Source organism: Antechinus flavipes, chromosome 1 (genome assembly GCF_016432865.1).
Source record: "Antechinus flavipes isolate AdamAnt ecotype Samford, QLD, Australia chromosome 1, AdamAnt_v2, whole genome shotgun sequence".
In the NCBI taxonomy this organism is placed as follows: Eukaryota; Metazoa; Chordata; class Mammalia; order Dasyuromorphia; family Dasyuridae; genus Antechinus; species Antechinus flavipes.
The window spans coordinates 188781223-188800702 of NC_067398.1; the positions used below are offsets into that span (position 1 = coordinate 188781223).

The 19480-nt window shown below is 38.2% G+C and overlaps 1 protein-coding gene across 1 annotated transcript in view; it reads left to right on the forward strand.

The window, feature by feature from the left end:
* The first annotated feature begins 7541 nt into the window (after positions 1 to 7541).
* Positions 7542 to 19480, forward strand: part of RGMB (repulsive guidance molecule BMP co-receptor b) — a 36374-nt gene continuing 24435 nt past the window's right edge. Inside the window, exons 1-4 of the mRNA XM_051994174.1 lie at positions 7542 to 8205; positions 9311 to 9408; positions 12694 to 12929; positions 18309 to 18817. Coding sequence (XP_051850134.1) covers positions 9404 to 9408; positions 12694 to 12929; positions 18309 to 18817 — 750 coding nt within the window. The 5' untranslated portion in view covers positions 7542 to 8205; positions 9311 to 9403. The remainder of the gene's footprint in view (positions 8206 to 9310; positions 9409 to 12693; positions 12930 to 18308; positions 18818 to 19480) is intronic.

The following is a 19480-nucleotide window of genomic DNA, read 5'->3' on the forward strand; positions in this document are numbered from 1 at the left end:
ACATAAATAGGAAAAAGAAAGGTGGGTGGTTGGCACATGAACGTGGGACATAAGAATTACAAGAAGAACCACCAGCTTTCGAGATCTTTTCATGAGTAGGATCTTCCCAGAATTCCTTTGGTAACCCAAGGGGAAGGAAAGGGAGAAGAGACCTGGTAAGAGTTGGAGTAATTAAATGTGCCAATACATCAAAGGGCCAAGCCAAAAGACTGATGAGAGATTTAAATGCTTGTTCTGATTATAGTCCTCTTCTCCATTTGAAAATTTGCCTCCATGACATCTCACAAGATTCAACATCTGTTATAGTGCTATTTGCACTCCCTCGCATGAGGAAACTTACTGACTGTGCTGTGCGGGAAAAATAATTGCATTTAAAACAAAAGAAATGGGGAATTCTTAAGGACCACGCCTAAGTGAAGGGGCAGGTCAATTCTCCTAGTGCCTCCGCAGCTGTGGATAGTGACACCTGAGGGAGTTGTAGCATAGGTGTTTACTGACGTAGGTGTTACTTGTGGACTGGGAATGAAATAAATTGGAGGCAGAGGGAAGAGGAGAGAAGTCAGACAACACAACTGCCTCTCAGTTGAGAGGTCAGAGAACAGCAACTGCCTCTCAGTCTCCTTGTATCATCATCATCCTCTCACATGAAGAGATCCATTCTACAGATCTGAGTTAGACCTCCAGCAGCCCACTGGCAGGTGGTTCCCATATCACAACAGGTAGTAGGAGTATTACAGAGTTGGGGTTTGGCAAAACATGATTGGAAATATGACAAGGACTCAAGGTAATAAAAAATAGGAGATAGTGTAGAGCACAGTTGTTTTACCATGGGATAAAGATTGAGATGGAAGATTATAGCCAGTTGAGGAATGATAGCCCAGGAAAAAATGAGCCATAAAGACAATGAAGATCATATTGAGGACAAAGAAGGAGGTTAAATATCAAAGAGATATACAGAAAGATGGAAGGGCAGAAGACTATTATCAGATAAAGGAATTTCAGAATTCATGAACGTGGAAGTAGAACTATCTTTTATGTAATTGAAATATAGTGGAGGAATTCTTCAAGGGAATTGAGTAGATAGAGGAACTGAGAAGTTAAGGTAGTTGAAGTAGTTGAATATATATATATACTGAAATTCCCTAATATGAAGGTAGGAGATGGGTAAATGAAAAGACAATGTGTCAGGCATTGATTTCACTGAAGAAAGGACTACAGTCCTTTGGGGGTGGAGTTATATGAATAATAGCTACTAGAGTTTGAATTGGAGTAAATGATAAATGTGTATATTTTGAATCTCAAAAAAAAAAAGGGTCACTTAGTGAATGAGATCAAGAGATGTACTGAAAGTGACAATGGAAAACAAGGAATAGTCTAACCTCCTTTTCCCTTGACATATGAATGTGGTGGAGTGGAGAGAAAAAGAGGTAGTATTGGGGAATATGAGAAAAATAATGTAGATCTTCCCGTAGGGTTAATGAGCCTTCCTGTAGAGTTAATGTCATTGAAAGGGAGGTGTATCTCAGTGAGAATCAGAAGATGGAAGGAGTGGGAAACAAAAAGATTTAAAATGATAAATAACTGCCAGGAATTACAAAGAGTATAATGAATGTACCAGGCAGTTCTAAAATGGGACATCATATAAAGAAAATGGGAGGTAGGGTTGAGATAAATAGGTGTGAGGGAGAAGTCATTTGAGAATAAGGAACAGAGCTTGTAAATTGGCACCTGGCAGTTCAGAATCAATAGAATTGTAGAAGTATAAAGGAATATTAAGCATTGAACATGAGTCCAAGCAGAGTGTCAGGGATTAGAGAGAAACTAGTTCAAGAGGCACATGAGATTAGACTGTTCAAGATTCTCTCTTGAGGTTCAGTCTCCTGGCCAATATGTGAGATCTAAGAAAGTCCACCAAAGAAGAAGGATCTAGAATGAAGGCTATATAAACAGTCATGTCTATAAGGACAGTCCACTGCTGAAGATTGTCCTGGTGGAGGCTCCACTAGGGTGGGAAGCAAGCAACAAATCTAATACCATCCCTTTCTTAGTGACCCATATATATGTGATTCATAAGGCCTGGGAAACATGCAGGGTGGAAGTATCTTCCCCGTTCCCTAATTTTATGTGGCCCTAATTTAAGAAGTAACCCTAGTTTAGAGCCTTGCAAAAGTCAGCAAGGGGCACAAGACACTATACCCACCTCTTTCCTTGAATAAGAAACTATACCCACCTCTTTCCTTGAATTCAATATTCTAGTTCAGGTTCCAGATTATTGTCCAGAAAATTAGACCAACTCAGTTTCTTTCCTTTTTTTTTTTTTTGGTCACTTTTACTAATCTAATCAGTGAGGATAGAAGAGAGTGGTATTACACTTTTTCATTTGCTTATTGATAGCCTGCCTTACTTCTTTATAGCCTTTGGTCATCTTTCAGGAATTGTTTTTCTTCTTATACAATCTCATCAACTATATGTTTGAGCTATTAGACCTTTGGCAACAACAACAACAACAAAATGCTGCAAAGATTCCTTAATTCCATTTGTACCAAAATTTCTATTTTATATATTTACAATTGTCCATTTTATTTTTTATGATCATTTGTATTCCTTAATTGGTCAAGAATTCTTCCTCTCTTCATAGCTGTAAAAGGTATCTCTTTCTATTCTCTTTTAATTTATTTATGATATGAACTTTTATATCTAGGCCATGTAACAATTTAAAGCTTATTGTGGTAAATGGTGTGAGATGTTGATCTAAGGCTAATTTCTCTTGGGCTACTTTCCAATTTTCTCAGCAGTTTTTGCCAAAAAATGAGTCCTCAACCTCAGTACTTGGTGTCCTTGGGTTTATTGAGCACCATATAACTATTCAATTACTTCTAATCATTGTGTACCTATTCTGTTCTTTTGGTTAACTTGTCTTTTCTTTTTCTTTCTCTTCGTTTCTCCCTTTTTTTAAAATTAAAATTAAGTTGTCTTGATGATTACTGCTTTGTATTATGTTCTTTGAGATCTATAGGTAGATGCATTTCCTTCCCACTTTTTTTTGTATTACTTCCCTTGAAATTCTTGACTTTTTGTTTCTCCAGATGAATTTTGATATTATCTATTCTAATTCAATGAAGCAATCATTTGGTATTTTGATTGATTGGTGTAGTACTATTATCTTATTATACTGGCATAACTAAATCATGAACAGTTAATTTCTCTCTAATTATTTGTCTTCCTTATTTATGTAAACAGTATTTTATAGTGATAATCATATAATTTCTCTGCATGTCTTGCTAAGTGGACTCTCAGATATTTCATTCATTCTGTGGTAAATTTGAAAAGAATTTATTTTTTCTTCTTGCTTCTCTTCCTTCTTTATTTTATTGGTAGTATAAATAAAAATTTACTGTATTTGTAGATTTGTTTTCTATCCTGCTACTTTAATACATTATAGATCATTTCTATTAATTTTGTGTTGAACTTCTAGGTTCTGTAAATAAATATTATCTGCAAAAAAAAAAAAATGACAATTTTATGGGGGTTTTTTTTTGCTTATGTTTACTTCCTCAATTTCTTCCCCACTTTATTGCTATAGTTAGTATTTCAAGAATTCATCTTATTGTTATAGCTGGTATTTCTAGAACAAATAACAGTGATGACAATGGACATACCAGTGTGTGTGTGTGTGTGTGTGTGTGTGTGTGTGTGTGTGGCATGTGTGTGACATATGGAGGGGTATCACTTGTACCAATCCCTGTCCTTTAAGTTTGCCCAAGTTCAGCAGAGAAAGCCAAACCATTCAATAGAAGTTCCCCTCTCAGTTATTGGTTCAGAGCCTGATGCCCACTCCAGGGGCAATTCAGCAAGAGTGAAAAGTGTTAAAGATTCCTTGAATGTATAAAATCCAGAATGATTAGAAAAGAATCCAAGTACTTATCTACTACTATCATCTACTTCACTACTAGCATAAACTTCATTGGGACATTTGCAAGATATTTCTTTTTGAGAGTTAATTGTCATTTTGCATTTTTAACATAAAAATCTGATCAATACTTGGGGCATTTTTCTTTTGGGTAGTTTTTCTCTCTTTGGGTATCTCTTCCAATCTGTCACTTTTTGTCACTGCAACTTTTCTGGTAGTTGCTACCCTGCTGTTCAGATACCTGGGAAGGATCTGGTAAGGTCTTGTATCATAAGGAAGAAGACACAGATGGGAAGGTGGCCCCCACATGTATAGTATTGCTTAGGAGATCATGAGTTCCTGGCTTGTAGATAGATAAGGACAGTTTTCTCACTCTGACCAGACCCTCACATAACTTAATGAATTTCCTGACACTTCAAATCCTGTAGAAAGACAAGGTCTTAGTGGAAGGGTTCACCTTTCTAGTTATATGGAGTTTTGACTCAGCAATTTTTTAATTTTTTGCCACTACTTTGCAAGCAGCCCTAAATCATTATTTAATAGGAGATAGCCAGAGAACATCTCATCCTTGAAAGAATACATGAGATAGGAGTTGAGAATAGAGTTTGGAGGCTAGGTTATTTCCATCACATATGTCTTGAAGCAGAGTCTCCCTAATCTTTCATGTGCTTTCTTGGAACAAAAGTTAGCATGTCCCAAAAAGAAAGCTTAGGGGAAGCTACACTCATTTTGCCACTAATCTTATTGAATAGGTAGGCCTGTGGTGTTTTTAAAAATTATTATTATTGATGATAATAGCTCTTGGTTAAGTTTCCTTTAATAGAGAACTTCCAATATCTAGAAATCTCTGCATTTTCAAGTGCATTGGATTAGGATAATATAAAAAAATTGTTAGGGGTAAGGTTAATATCTAATTCTGTTATTTTAGGTTTGATGCTGATACAAAATGCAAAATGAGGCACCCATTTCACAATAGGGGAATTACTTAGGTGAAATAGCAATAAGAATATGCTTGGCTTCTATGGATTATATGCCCTTGGTTTCCATATAAAAACTCATCATGTCAGTAGGAGTGTGGTTACCCTCTGAGCCTGAGAAATGAGGGAGACCTTTTAATGTCCTTAGATGGCCATAAAGCAGCAATCACTGAAAATAAAATTTCATCAAGTACCAGTGACAACTTTGTGTTACCTTCTAGAGAAAACAAACCTATGTCTTGAGACTGTAGGGGTAACCTTGGTAATTAATCTTTTCACATAGGTATTTGGAGTTTGAAACAAATTGGAAAATAACATAAAATCATAGAATTTAAAGTGTTTTCAAAAACCAAAATGAATGATAATAGAAAAAAAAGTTTCTTTCAAATAAGTCAACATTGATATGAAAGTCAAGCACTTCTGAAATTCATATTCATGAAAAAAAATCAAAGTTAACTTGAAAAGCTAATATTATTTTATGTTTTATCATTTAAATATCCTGGAAGTGGAAGAGAATTTCCCCCTAAGAAAATAATTAATATTTCATTTTGAATTGCCCATTATTTTCTGGTTATCAGAGCACATCCAGCATAAAACAGAAATATGTCATCCCTCAGAGGAAGGAGGGTAATGTTAGTATACGCTTTGCTAAAGTATAATGAAGCTAAGTAAAATTTAAATGTGGTTAATTAGTAAACTTATTTGAGTATTAATAAGCTAGTATCTGAGATGGACTGACCAACATTTATAGAAATGAGGGGAAATTCTACCTGTTTGTATGCATTTTTTGTCTTTTTGTGATGTTGGCAAAAATCCAACAAAGCAGGGGAATGGTGAAGAACTGAAGCAGCATTAGAAAGTGTCCTTGCAGACCAGCTTTCTGAATGGCTTTGAACTGTTGCTTCTCATTATTTTATGCACCTTTTCTTTGTGTTGATGGTAGGGAGAAGAAAAACACTGGAGACTAGCCTTTAGGATTTTTAATCAAAGCTACTGCTCTGCTGATTGCTGTAGTGGATTTTCAAAGGGAAAAGCAAGTGGGCAAATTAAAATCCCATGTTCCTGTGGGCTGGAAGCTGAGCTTTTTGAAAAACTCTGCAGCAAGAGCATGTTTTCAATTGTGTCTTACTGTTACCCTATCCTTTCTGAGAACATCCTCAATACATTTTTCTCTTTCCAGTTGATTGGCACAGAAGGAGAAGAAAAAAGACAGAAACAAAAACATACAGAGAGAGACAGGGAGACAGAGAGATAAAAAGACAGAGAAAAAGATATAGACACACACACACACACACACAAAGATGGATAGACAGACAGAGAAAGATACAGAGACAGAAGGAAGAGAAAATGGAGGTGAAAGAGAAGAGACAGAGAACAAAGATATACAGAAATATACAGAATACAGAAATACAGAAAGATGGAGACTTGAAAGAAAAAAAAAAAAGGATAAGCAAAGTACCAAGAAAGTGACAAAGTCACAGAAAGAAACATAAGGAAAGCATTTATGAACCTTAAAACACTAATATTATTTTAATAAAGAGGAGAAAAAGTGGCGATATAGTACAAGGATAAAAGCGAGAGCCCAAATAAGCTGGAGTTGAAAGTAACGAACTCAATAGGCTAATAAGTGACAACTGGCAATATAACATAGATTAGAGAGACAGATAAACAGATCAGGTTCTTCATTTGAATTTTTGCCCTCCAAATCTTCTCAATATTGGCAGTGTAACACAGTGAAGAAAGAAAGTAAAATTTTTGTTTCTCTGAATACCTCTCACTATCACCCAAAGTCCCAAACATAGTCACTTTAATGGAAAGTGTTTTTTTTTTTTCTAACAATTCTAGGTTGGTTAGTTTGTTTCTTTCAAATTACAATTTCTCACTCTTAAACTCGCAAGCTACAATTCATTCTCTGCTTAACTCTTAAACAGTCAAAAAAAAAAAAAAAAAAAAAAGAGCCCAAATGACTGCTTAATAATGGCATGATTGATTTCCATAGATTTCGAATCCCTAATACTCTAACAATGATCTGTAGGTAGATTTTTAGGGTATACATGGACTTGGGTGAGGAAGAATTGTATCTTTATTTCAATATAATTCGTTGCTTTTATAATTCAATGTATTTCTCTTTATGCATTTACAAACATTATTCTGAGACGTTCACAGGTTTCACCATATTGCCAAAGGCATCCATAATATCCCTTTCCCCACCTCACCCCCCCCCCCAAAAAAAAAGATTGAGCAAGTCTCATCTCTCTTTCGATATAAAATTTATAGCATCATTTTAGTATGTCGGTGATTCATAGAATATTGAGACCGGAAGGACTCTTAGAAATCAACTTTATTCAAGTCCCCTCATATCACAGACAAGAAATTTATGGGCGCACACAACCTTCCATACTTCAAATTTTATAAACCATAAGATGATGTAAAATATGAAACGTCTGTCTTACGGCTAAGATAAGGAAAACAAATACAGAATGTAACTCCTAGCAAGAGGAAGGAAAATGCCGGAGGGCTAGACTGGACCAGGCTATTGTGATCTCTAAGGCTCAGCTGGTTTCTGGACACGCCAAGAAGTGGGGCGGAGCGTTTGTTGATTGCTTAAATACTTTGATGTTGAAACACGCGCTGGTCACTGCTCGGTCCAGGAAGGCAAAGCCTGAAACAGAATTATGTTGTGAACAAGTGCTGCGGGTGGGAAAAGGCGAGGCGGCAGACTGGGAGGCCCTGAATGTTCCCCCCGGTGAAAGACACCCTTTGTGCAAGCCTTCTGGAAAAGGGGGAAGGGAGTTGGGCAGAGAAAAGGAAAGGGGAAACTGAAAGGCCAGGATTGCCATGCCCAGCTGATTCCGCCAGATGTGCAGGTACATTCCAGCGGTTACAGTAGCTGCTGAAAACTCCTGTAGGGGGCCATGTGGATTTCAGAGATGAGACAAGAAAGGACCAACCAGCACACTCCCTCGACCCTTCTTTGTAGGGGGAGGGGCGGGGAACTAGGAGGAAGGATAGTTTCTCAAAAGCGAGAAGGGAATTAAGGAATTCCCTCCTCTCCTCTATATAGTGGCGGAGAGATCACGCTGTCATTAAAGGCACAACACCTACCTTGGCTGCTGTGCCAGGCTTCAGAAGACCCGTTAGCCGACACTGAGAAGGGCAAGCCCTTCCTGGGTAGAGGTGTTAGAGACCTTTTTACCTTACCTGGGGGAGAAAGGGGCGCTCGGACCGCGCTCCTTCCCTCCTGCACCAAAGCTGTATGGCTTGTGGCTTATTTTCCCAGCCGGCAAACGTCACCATGAAGACAAGGGAATGCCTGTGGTGAGTTGTTTATTTTGTTAGTTTGCGGTAGGGTTGGGCTCGAAGCGGGGTGGGGGTGAGGGGTGAAGACAGGGAATGAAGGGGGTGTGGAGGAGAAATAGGGGAAAGAGGGCGTTGGGAACTGAACTGCATTACTTGGGTCTCCATCCACCAGCGTAGTACAAGTCTTTCAAACCTCAAGGAAGCCGCTTAGAGAAGCAATAATGCTAAAAATTGCTACTTCCTTTACAAGAATTACCCTTTTACAATATTTGCAGAGTTGAGCCAATTTGATGCATAACACTGGGAGGCTATAACATAGACACTAGGCATACACACAATCCTTCACACAACACACTAATTGTGAAACAGCATGTTCAGGCAGCAGGTTTCCAGTGTTAGCTAGCAACAGCAATTTTTCTTGAGCTACAAAATCAGCCTCTGTCTTTTCCGTTACTTCCAGAAAAGGGGTTCCTGTAAGATGAGTAAATGTGTGTGGCAAGTTGGAGTTGATGAAAAACTTGTCCCGAAGGAATCCCAGAAAAATAGGTGAACTTAGTGTACGCTCTCTTTGTATGTGGGTGATTTTCCTCATAATTCTTACAAATAGTAATACTGATTCGGCAGTATTTATCACTCTTGAGGATAAACTGGCTCTGTGCCTAACAGATGGGGAGGAACCCCCCCCCAAAAAAAGTATTTGTTGCCCCCATCTTTGGGGCAGGTGGTTTCAGAGCCTGATAAAATGAAGCTAGGCCTAGGCTTAGGATCACAAAGTGTAACTGATGGTAATAATTGCCTGGAAGAAAATCCTAAATACATTAGTGAGATGGTAAAGCTTTTAAGGCTTTCTTGGGAGTGAGTGCCTGGCTAATGAGAGGTTAATTTTGTTTCGAAGGGAAGACTGTGCTGGTTTCCTGAGATAAATGGCCAGGAAGCACATTACCTCCCTGGCTCTGGCAATCGGCTCCCAAATGCTTTTTGCACCTGCTACTTTCAAGCTCAGTGAGTGGTTGTAAAGATGCTGGGATTCTGTCAGACAATTTTTATAGGAACAATTAATGAATGCTCATCTTTCCACTTTTGGACAGGGTACTAACTGTTGTGTCTGTTATCTAATACATAGGTTCAAAAAGTAAGTGTCAGAGTCCGAGCTTTTCAAGGAGTTTCCATGCCCCTTTGGCCCTCCAAGAACCATACAGGACCATAAGGGTTAAAGATGATGTAAGTACAAACACTTGGAAGACTTGTATTCTTTTAGAATATATTTTATTTTAGTCCCTTGACCTCCACTCCTCAAAATGGCAGATAACAAGGGTTGGGGGAAGGAGAGTGGGAAACATATCACATATACTGTTTTAAAAATTGAAACCCCAGGTCTGATACCCAGCTGCTCTTTCCTAATGCATTGTGTATTAAGCAGACAGACCTTGAGACCTGTGTTGGATTTCTGAAAATGGAGATTATATTAACAGGGGAACTGTTAAGCCATCATGAATGCCTTCAGGAACAGCAAACCACATTTTGTTTAAAATCCATTAATGCTTCTTGCATGTTTGAATTCTACCCAGTTACAAATTAAGTTTATATTTTGCTGGATTCTTAAATAGGTTGCTACCTTGTTTCCTCTTTCCTGGACTAAAAGAAGGGGAGGCGGAACTAAGTAACTGAATAAATTCCTGAGTTGTTCAGCATATTGCTAGTTTGAAATTTAAATTCATTATATATGAGATGGAATTTTCATTGGATACTGTTTTTCCCAAAGTTAATGCTGGGGACCTCATCCTGTTTTGGCTTGAGTAAAAAAAAAGACTGTGCCCATCAGTATCCATCTACAAAGTTCTGGGTTTAAAACCTTGATACAATTTATTGATAACAACTCTTAATTCATTGTTCCATTCCTTCAGCTCACCTAATGGCTTGACACTTGAAAATGGGAACCTCCTTCTAAGTTAATTGTAAAAATTAGCATTTCCCTCTAGCCAACTATACACTTATATAGCAATAAAAAGTGAATTGTTACATATATAAATCTTGGGCTTGTCAAATTTTACAACAGAGGAACAATAAAGCACCTTAGAGGAGATTAAATTTTTCCTGTTAAGAAGTGTCATTTAGTTATCCAGAGCGCCCTCTATTGTTACCAAGCTCTAAAGTGTCTGTTATTATAGTAATGAAACTAAAAACTTCGGAGTCAGAAAAAAAAATTACCTAAGTTATTTTCTTTATTTTAAATATGTTATGTGCTGAGATACAAATATTTATGGTGCTTCTTTTAATTGGTTCTTAAAGCATAAGCTTCTGGATTAAAGTTTTTGGCAGGGAAAATGTTATTGTGTCAGTTTTGTTAAAATACTTTGAAATATTTAATTGCACCTGTTTCTTTTTTTAAAGAAAAAACTTCCATTGCAACAGTTTTGATTAACTTAATATAGCATGATAATTACTTATATCCTACAAAATAATTGTGGCAACAGAATAAGACTTTGGTCTGCAACAAAATCTTGAAGTATGCCAATTCCACATTTGATTCCCCTACCAAAAATCATTTCTCCAGGTCGTAGTAAAGCTATTATTATGTTATAACATAATCAAAACTTGAATTATATCTTAGGTAGTGAAAGTTATGTTTACTACTTGAGTCACCACATTGTGTGTAATAATTATGCAATGAATAAGGTATGGCTGAATAGAGGAGGCAATCCTACATAAAGGCCCTAATCTTGGCTAGAGCAGTCTGTAAAGAGTAAATTGTTGAGGGAGAATGTTGCAAGCCTCCACACTGTACAAATTTATTCGAAGAGCGCATTGTTTAAAAAGTAGGGAGGGGAAAAGGTTAAACGTGTCCATGGCTGACTATTTCCAAATAATGCCAAAGTTGTGTATCTGGAACCTAGATGGGCCTTAAAAAAAATCTTGACTTGATCAATTTAAGGATAATAATATGTAATCTAGTAGAGAGAGACAAAGTAGATTCAAGTAGATTGGATAGTATTTACAACTACTAATAATCATACTGAATGGTATTATCTTTTTGATAATTCCGTTTTCTCCCTTTTCAGTCTCCTTACAGATTGGCTTTTTCCTTATTGTTTTCAATTCTGGAAAAAAATGAGATTTAGCTAAGGTTTTGACTATTAAGGTCTGGGATGCTTTACCTAAGCACAATTACCGTGAGGCATAAGATAACAATAACAACATTTATATACCATTTAAAGTGAAATGCTTTCCTCAGGATAAACCTGTGAGGTAGGTAAAACAAGTAGCTACCTTTTTCAGATGAAGAAACTGAGGCTATGAGAAGTTGTGACTTGCCCTAGCCATGATTTCAGCATCTGAGGCAATGCATTAACTTCTCATTAGTCTAAATTATCATCTAATCGGGCATGTTAAAGTTTGCCCACTTTGGGTGAACTAAGTAACAACTAACCTACGGGACCTAAACAGCTCTTGGCTAGTAACTCGCTAACTAGCTAGCCACTAACTCCTGACTTTGAAGTTCAAGTCAAAGGAGAGAAGTCTCACGGGCGCGGCAGTTCCTGGGCCTGAAAGAGTGCCAATGGGCGATCTCCGGGCCCGAATAAAGCTGCTAATAAATTCCAACGCAAGTCCACAGAGACCTTTCCCAGCCAATCAGAGGGCCCCCGACCCGCCAGTCACATTCCGACCGAGAAAGCCTGATTTCTTTCTTGCTCCGTTCCACTCTCAAGATCCAAGTCGGAATGTGGTTTCGAGAGAGGTGATTGGTTGTGGAGGTGAAGTCCCGCACACGTGATTCCCAAACGCAGCTCCTCAGGAGCGTGGACGGAGATAGGGCGTGGCTGGCGGGGGCGGGGAGCACGCGATAGAAAACAAGCAAGCCAAACTTGGGAGGCCGAATGGGGCCCTCTAAAAGTAACCCAAAAGGAAGGTCTCTCGGCCCGCCTGTTTATATTAGACTACTTTAAAAAAGCAAAAGTAAAACGGTAAATAGAGGAGGCGAAGCTGAGCGAGAGCGATGGCAAATTGCTTCGTTGCAGCCAGTCTGGAACAGCCGAGGTCTCACGGCCCAGGGCGGGGAAGGCGGGCCCCGGAGGCCCCAAGAAGTGTCGGGTCTGTCTGGGTCTGCCGGCGCTCGCGGCCCCAGGGACGCTGCTGAGGTAGGAGGAGAGCGCGGATTGGCTGGGGGCGCGCCCTACGTGGGAGGGGAGTGCGGCGCTGAGATTGATTGATGGGCGGGGGAGGGGCGTGCGGAGACACCCGAGCGAGGCGGGGGCCCCGCGCGCACACTCGCCCCCCATACCCCTCGCGCCGCACGCAGCGCCTTCCCCTGTTCTCGCCTGAGCCCGCGCGCTTTAGGAAGTGGAGAGGAAGGTGGCAAGACTCATTGGCGTTCTTTGTGTTCTTTTCTCCTCTTCTTGTGATGCTGCCGGGGGCCGTTCTGCTTCTCCGGCGCGGTGTTCGGTGCTGCTTCGGTTGCTGCTGTTGCTGCGGGGGTGGCGGCCGCCTCTCGCCGTCGTGGGACTGAAGGAGGAAGAAAAGGAAGCGAGGCCCGATCTCGTGTCCATGCAGCAGCCCCGGTTACCGGGCCCCCACGCCGCCGCCAGAGCCCCGGAGGAGACCTGCATGGACGGGCATGGGGAGAGCTGCTCCTTTTTGCGCCGCCGCCGGGGCTGAGCCGCGCCGGCGCCGCCCCCATCGCGGCTGGCGCTCGCCTCCGCTGGCCGCCTTGCTGCTTCTGCTCGGCCTCGGGGGGCTGCCCGCAGGTACCGACCGTTCCCTCTCCCGTGGGGGGCAGTGTGGGATTTGGGGGGGGGAAGGGTGCTCCCACACGTGCCCCAGCGCCCACGCACGCGCACCCACGCACCGCACCAATGACAGGCGCGGACTTGCGCGGGGATGGGCGGAGGGGGAAAGTGGGAAAGACGCCCTTACTTTTACACTATTTGGAGAAACTCCCCCGAGGGAAGGTGGTTAAAGTGTGGTTGAGTTAGGAGGAGGGAGCCCACGGCAAGTTTTCGATTTCTTTGTTTCTAGCAAAACTCCCTTGAGATTACACAAGCAAACGTGTGTATGTGTATGTGTGTGTCTGTGTCACACCTGGCTACCTAGCCACCTTTTAACAAGACTCTGTAGTTGGAGCAACTGCAACAAACTGTTTAAAATATTTGGCGAGTCTGGGAAATGCGTGTAAGATGGCCCCTTCTCCCGAGCTTTCCCTCCCACTTTGCACAAACCTCTGAAGGATCTCCCCTCTGTGAGAGCCTGAGAGTGCTAAAGGGAAGTCAAGTGGGAGTTGGGGGGAGAAGAGATTGCTTTTGAGCTTTAGACAAATGCTCGGGATGCATTATTACTTTCTGCGATCTTATTTACCGAAAGTGGAGGATCTGATCAAATTTCCCGTTGCTGCCTCTTCCCTGCGGGAGAGAAGGAACCTTGGGCGGTTTCTCGAGTTGGGGGGGAGTTGGTGAAGCCGACTGATTGTACATTTTAACTAGAATGTGGAAACCAGGATGTAGCTTAATCTCAACGTAATTAAAATACTTTAAACCCACTCTGTATTTTAAAATTTTGGTTTAAAGAAGCTTTCGATTCTTTCTAAAAACTTAGGACAAGAAACATTTTCAGGCACTATGAATGGGATGTGAGAAAGCCGTTGTGTAGTGCATATTCTTTAATGAAAAAGCACTATCGGTGCTTTGATTGGGGAGCAGCAAGAGAAAGAAATCAGTCTTAGCATGCCAGAGTATATCTTAGACCGCTTAGATTGGTTTGAAGTGTTAAAAATCCATTGATTCGTGCCACTTAAAAAGAGTTCCAATAGGTTTCTTTGTAAGGCATTGGCTCAGAAAAATGTACTAAAAACTGGAAAAGATCTCTTCCTGAAGTTTAACTGCGAAAGTCTATCCTTTTGTTTCAGAATCTTTCCATATATTTATATTAACCTCATTCATCAGTGCTTATATCAGCAAAATATGTGAGTTACTATGTTTTTCGTACCATCCAGATGTTAGTAGTCGTTGTTTATTTACTAGATCACACCCACCAAGTTAAAAATCGGGAATGTCTTGGGGGGAGGAGACAGAAGAAAACACTACTCCTTTTGGAAAACGGTACAATCAACTTTGTCTTGTGTTGTTTTCTGTTGTAATTGCTGATAGGAGGGAAAGATAGAGACACATAAATCTTAAATATTGTCGAGTTTAAGAATTAAAATTTTAAAGGAGTGATTTTATTTCCTTTAGAAAATAAGTAGCTAATTGCGTGATATATGTCCCAGGACTACTCTTTGGCTGTGTTTAAAAGGTACGTTGTTTTTAAATGATTAGAGGTTCTTTTGTAAAGATGGGAGGAGTCATTGCAGTGCTTGCCTCACTTCTGTTTGGGCTCAAAGAAATTAAATTGAACCAAAAAAAGTTTTTAACAAAAGAGCATTTTTAACAACCAAATGTTTTGCATTATATGGATTGATGTATAGAAAGTACTAAATATCTAGATTTTCTTAGGAAAATATAAAGCACAATATCTTGATCATAGTTGTAGTGATTACCAATATTTATACAATACATTAAAGTTTGACATATATCTTCTCATTTGAGCCTTACCCTCTATCATTTTACAGAAAAGGCAACTGAGACTCAGAGGTTAAGTAATTTGTCCATAGTGTCAGAGGTGAGTTGCATAGATCTTCTGATTACCAAATCCAAGAAGTCATCCAATATACCTTACTGTCTAGTGATATTTTGTTTTTGTTGTAAATATTAAACTAGGTCTGTGTTAGCCTTAACTGCTGTAGGGATACATGTTTGATGATGATGATGGAAATCCTATTGGAAGTGTAAAATGTGGTCCTTGGAGATTATTATTCTCTTGGGTAAGCTGCAAAAAATAGCAATAAAAATCTTGACTTAGAAAATTAAGATCTTTTTGTTTAAAAATTTGGAATGAGAAACAATGTGGTTTTTGTTTGTTTTGTTTTGTTTTTTTAACTCATTTTTAATGCAGTTTCACTTTATTAAGTTAGTTGTGTTGAGAGCTTTCTTTGAACATTTGTTTCAGTCTGGCTTAAGCAGTTTATGTTTTAGAAAAGGATAGCCTAGCCCCCTTTCCGTAGTGTGAGCTCTCTCCTAAGGATAGTACTTTTTGAAACTGCAAGGAATGATTTATGCTCATTTCAGAGTACCTAGTGAAGTGCTTTTTGCACATGAGTGACCATGTGTTATCACTGTAATCATGGCATTTGCCTCAGCACTCATACTGATTAAAAATTTGTACTTTTTTATATAGATTTCACATATTTTACATTATCCAAAAAAATCACTATATTTCAAAATTATATGGATATATTTGGCACGTTGATTTGTGACAGTTTTGTGTTGAAATCCTAGGCAATAGGTTCTTTTGTAAACACATCCATTAGCACATTCTTCTCCATTAACTGAAATAAAAATAGAGCAGCTAGTCTTCCTTCACATTAATAACAAATAACTTGATGGGCAAAATATTGAAACCTTTACCTGTAAATTTTTAATTTGCCCCCTTGGGAAAGCATAGAGTGCATCATTCACGTATTTTTAACAAAGCTTTCCATTTCCTGACTGAGGATAAAATATGGAGCAGCTTGCTTCCTCACATGCTTCTTGGCTTTCTTTTTCTGGGTCTTTGAGACTTTCTATTTGGCCTTGTTTTGGCATTTTGACAGGAGGTTTACTTTACCACTTATAACAGGCAAAGTGTCTGTTGCCATTACAAATTCATGAAGCCTAGATACTTCTAGGAGAATGCTGCAAATTAGTCATAATAAAGAAACTTGGGGTGAGGAACTGAGAATGTTGGACTTAGGACTATATTTCCTTTTCTTTTTCTCCAGTTATTCTCCTTCATCATTCCATATACTAAAAGGCCAAACAGCCCTCCAACACTATTTAGTTCCTCATCCCTGGAATATGTGGTTTCTGTTTTGTATAAGATTTTACAAAGGAATCAATACCAACCTACCAGCTAAAGAAAAGGAGTGGGAGAAAAGGAAAGCAAAGGAGTTAAAAAATTTAATTCTTCCTTTTCCATTTGGACAGTTAGTGCATTTGCATTTCCACACCACTACTTTTGATAGTTTATGACTATTTGAAATAATTACAAGTAAATGTATGCTTGGTTGAATTTTATAGACCATAAAAAGAACAAATAGGCCCAGTAAGTTTAGCGGAAAGTTCTTGTGCTATCATACTAGTATAAAGCTGAATGTTAACCAAGTCATCTTAAGATCATATTTTCATTTCTTTACTTCCTCTTATGCTGTGAATTAGTTGCTTGAATCTTTACTACCATGAGCATTACTTATGTATAAATGATAATACCTAACAGAAAATATAGCCTTGAATAGAAGGTAGGAGGCAGAAAGAACACTTAATTTGATATCAGAAGATGAGTTTGACATGTTTTTCTTATTTTACCTTCTTTGGATAGCAGTGTTGCCAAATATATATAAGGAATTTGATGATGCATAAGGATCTTTTCAGCTCTAAATCTGTGATCCTTGATCCTATAAAACCTGGAAATCAATAGTTAAGTGTTGAACCTAAGCTTCAATACCAGAGGTCATTAAAATTAACCCAAAAACCTTGGGTTTCTTGTTTCTTTAATTTTTCTTTAATTTAAAAAGATAAAAGGGGAATAAGATGTTTATGTATTTTTAAAATTTCCTAACAAAATTATATCACCAATGGCTTGGTGTACAGACTTTAACCATTTCTCACTAAAACATGTTAAAAGTTCTTTGGGGTTCAAATTTAGGATCAGTGTTCTAATGTAAGGTTGAATTGGAATTTATTTAAATAATTGTTTTATTTTTAATACTCAGAGATAGGTACCTATGGCTTGTAGATATACTTCTATATTCCAATATTTATTTTAGGTTAAATGCTGATTTTGTCCTAGTTTTTTAATATGTGCTTTCATAACTCAAGGACAAACTGTAAAGATGTTTTGACAGCAATTATTTTGTGTTTTATGGCCATATTATGCATTATTTCTCCCTTTATTGTATGGAAAGCATCATTTTGGAAACTATTCAACACAGGTTTTCTCACAGTCTCAGGATTTAAGATGTTTGCTATAATTTCACTTTTAATTTGCTAAAATATAATGTGTTTTCGTTAAGATAAAAGGCAGTAACTGTCACATTTAGAAATCAACATTCTACATTCATTTGTTCTTTTATTTCAAAATTTTAAAAGCACAATCTTAGCCATGTGCTTCTGTTATAGAGAATCTCAATACCTGTTTTTCCCTTTACCTATCACTAACCATCATAAATAGTGAATTCCATGCAAATATTTGCTCCAGAGCATTTGATCTCATAACCCCAGAGAATAGGAGAAAGTGAGAAAAATAGCTATTTTGACAATACATTTTTTAATAGCTAGGGAGTTAAAACTTTCTAGAAGGCATGTAATTGTAAGTAGTACAGAATAGAGTGCATCTATAGTTTTGCTAATAGAAAGTTTTTTTTTTTTTTTAATGACTCAGTACTTTCATTTTCTTGGTTTAGAAACTGCATAAAAACATAGCATATTATGATCTCAAACTAATTTTTTGAACTTTTAAATAGTTATTCTCTATTTTAGAAATACTTATTTTTTTCTTTTGCATAATGATAGTGCTTCTACTTTTCACAATATCATATCATATCAGATAGTTTTGCTTTACTTCCAAAAGCTAATAATTCTTTTTTTTAACACAATAGAATTCTAGTAGTAAATAAATTTTACCAGTATAGTAACTGAGTACTTGAAAAAAACAACAATTTTAATGATTATTTTCATTTATCATTCTATCATAGCTTATCTTTAAAGATCATCTAAACTGAGAATAATGTCCATAGTTGGCTCAAGTAAAATGTTTGTCTGACAACTAGTGTTTTTCTCAGGAAAGACACAGAAACAAATTTGTATCTGTATTTTTAAAGGCTCTTTTAAGTTATTGCTGAAGCCCATTCCCCTCTTTTTTTCTTCTTGATCAAGTGGGCATAGCAAATAGCCCCTGAAGGAAAATGTAGTTTTCTTATGTGGTTCATTCAGGAAGTAATATAACTTCTTAAAATGTCTCAACTTTTAAGCAGTTTGTTATTATCTTACTTCCTTTAGGATATTGCCAACAGCCAACGCAGTGTCGAATCCAGAAATGTACCACAGACTTTGTGTCACTGACTTCTCACCTGAATTCTGCCATTGATGGCTTTGATTCAGAGTTCTGCAAGGCTCTACGTGCTTATGCTGGCTGTACCCAGCGTACTTCCAAAGCCTGCCGTGGAAATCTTGTCTACCATTCAGCTGTGCTAGGAATCAATGACCTCATGAGCCAGAGAAACTGTTCCAAGGATGGACCAACATCCTCTACCAACCCTGAAGTCACCCATGACCCTTGTAACTATCATAGCCATTCAGAAGCTAGAGAACATCAGGGAGGGGACCAGAGTCCTCCCACTTATCTTTTTTGTGGTTTATTTGGAGATCCTCACCTTAGAACTTTTAATGATCACTTTCAAACGTGCAAGGTGGAAGGTGCCTGGCCTCTTATAGATAATAATTATCTTTCTGTACAAGTGACCAATGTACCTGTGGTCCCTGGATCCAGTGCTACTGCTACAAATAAGGTAAGATTGACATTTCTTTTCTAACTTTGATGTAGTAAGCCGAATGTGAAGTGAGAAGCAAAAGTTTCAATTAAAATGGAGCCATTTTATTCTGTTTTTAGACTTAATAGGGTCAATTTTGGGGGTTTACTTTTGAAAGCTCTGAGTATAAGCCATATTAAAAAATAAAGATATGCAGGGTGAAAAAGATAACATCAAAACTTGAAGAACTGAGCAATAATAGTTTTTAACCACAGTTTGCCTATTTCTATCAATTATGCCTCTGTATGAATGTTATTATTCTCGTCTCTTTAAACATTTAAATAACAAACCAGCTGAAGCATATGAGTTGCTAAGAGTAGGTGTCTGAGGCCCAAGGAGATGGAAACCAAATTTCATTGGAAATTTAGAAAAGGTAGTAACATATAGTGACTGTAAGCAGAACAGATGTAAATTGTCTGAGGTGTCTTAACTATTAACTTAGTAATGACCAAGGGGTGTAAAGTGTCTATTGCAATCCAATAATGTATAGTCACAGGATAATCTGTGGACCATAGAATAACAATTTAAGGGCAAAAGTGGGAGAAGAAGCTAAAGAACATTTAGCTTACCCATACCAGTTACCATAACCAGTTGGTCCATGTTTTATATAATCACTAAATCAGAAATTCTTAAACTTATTTA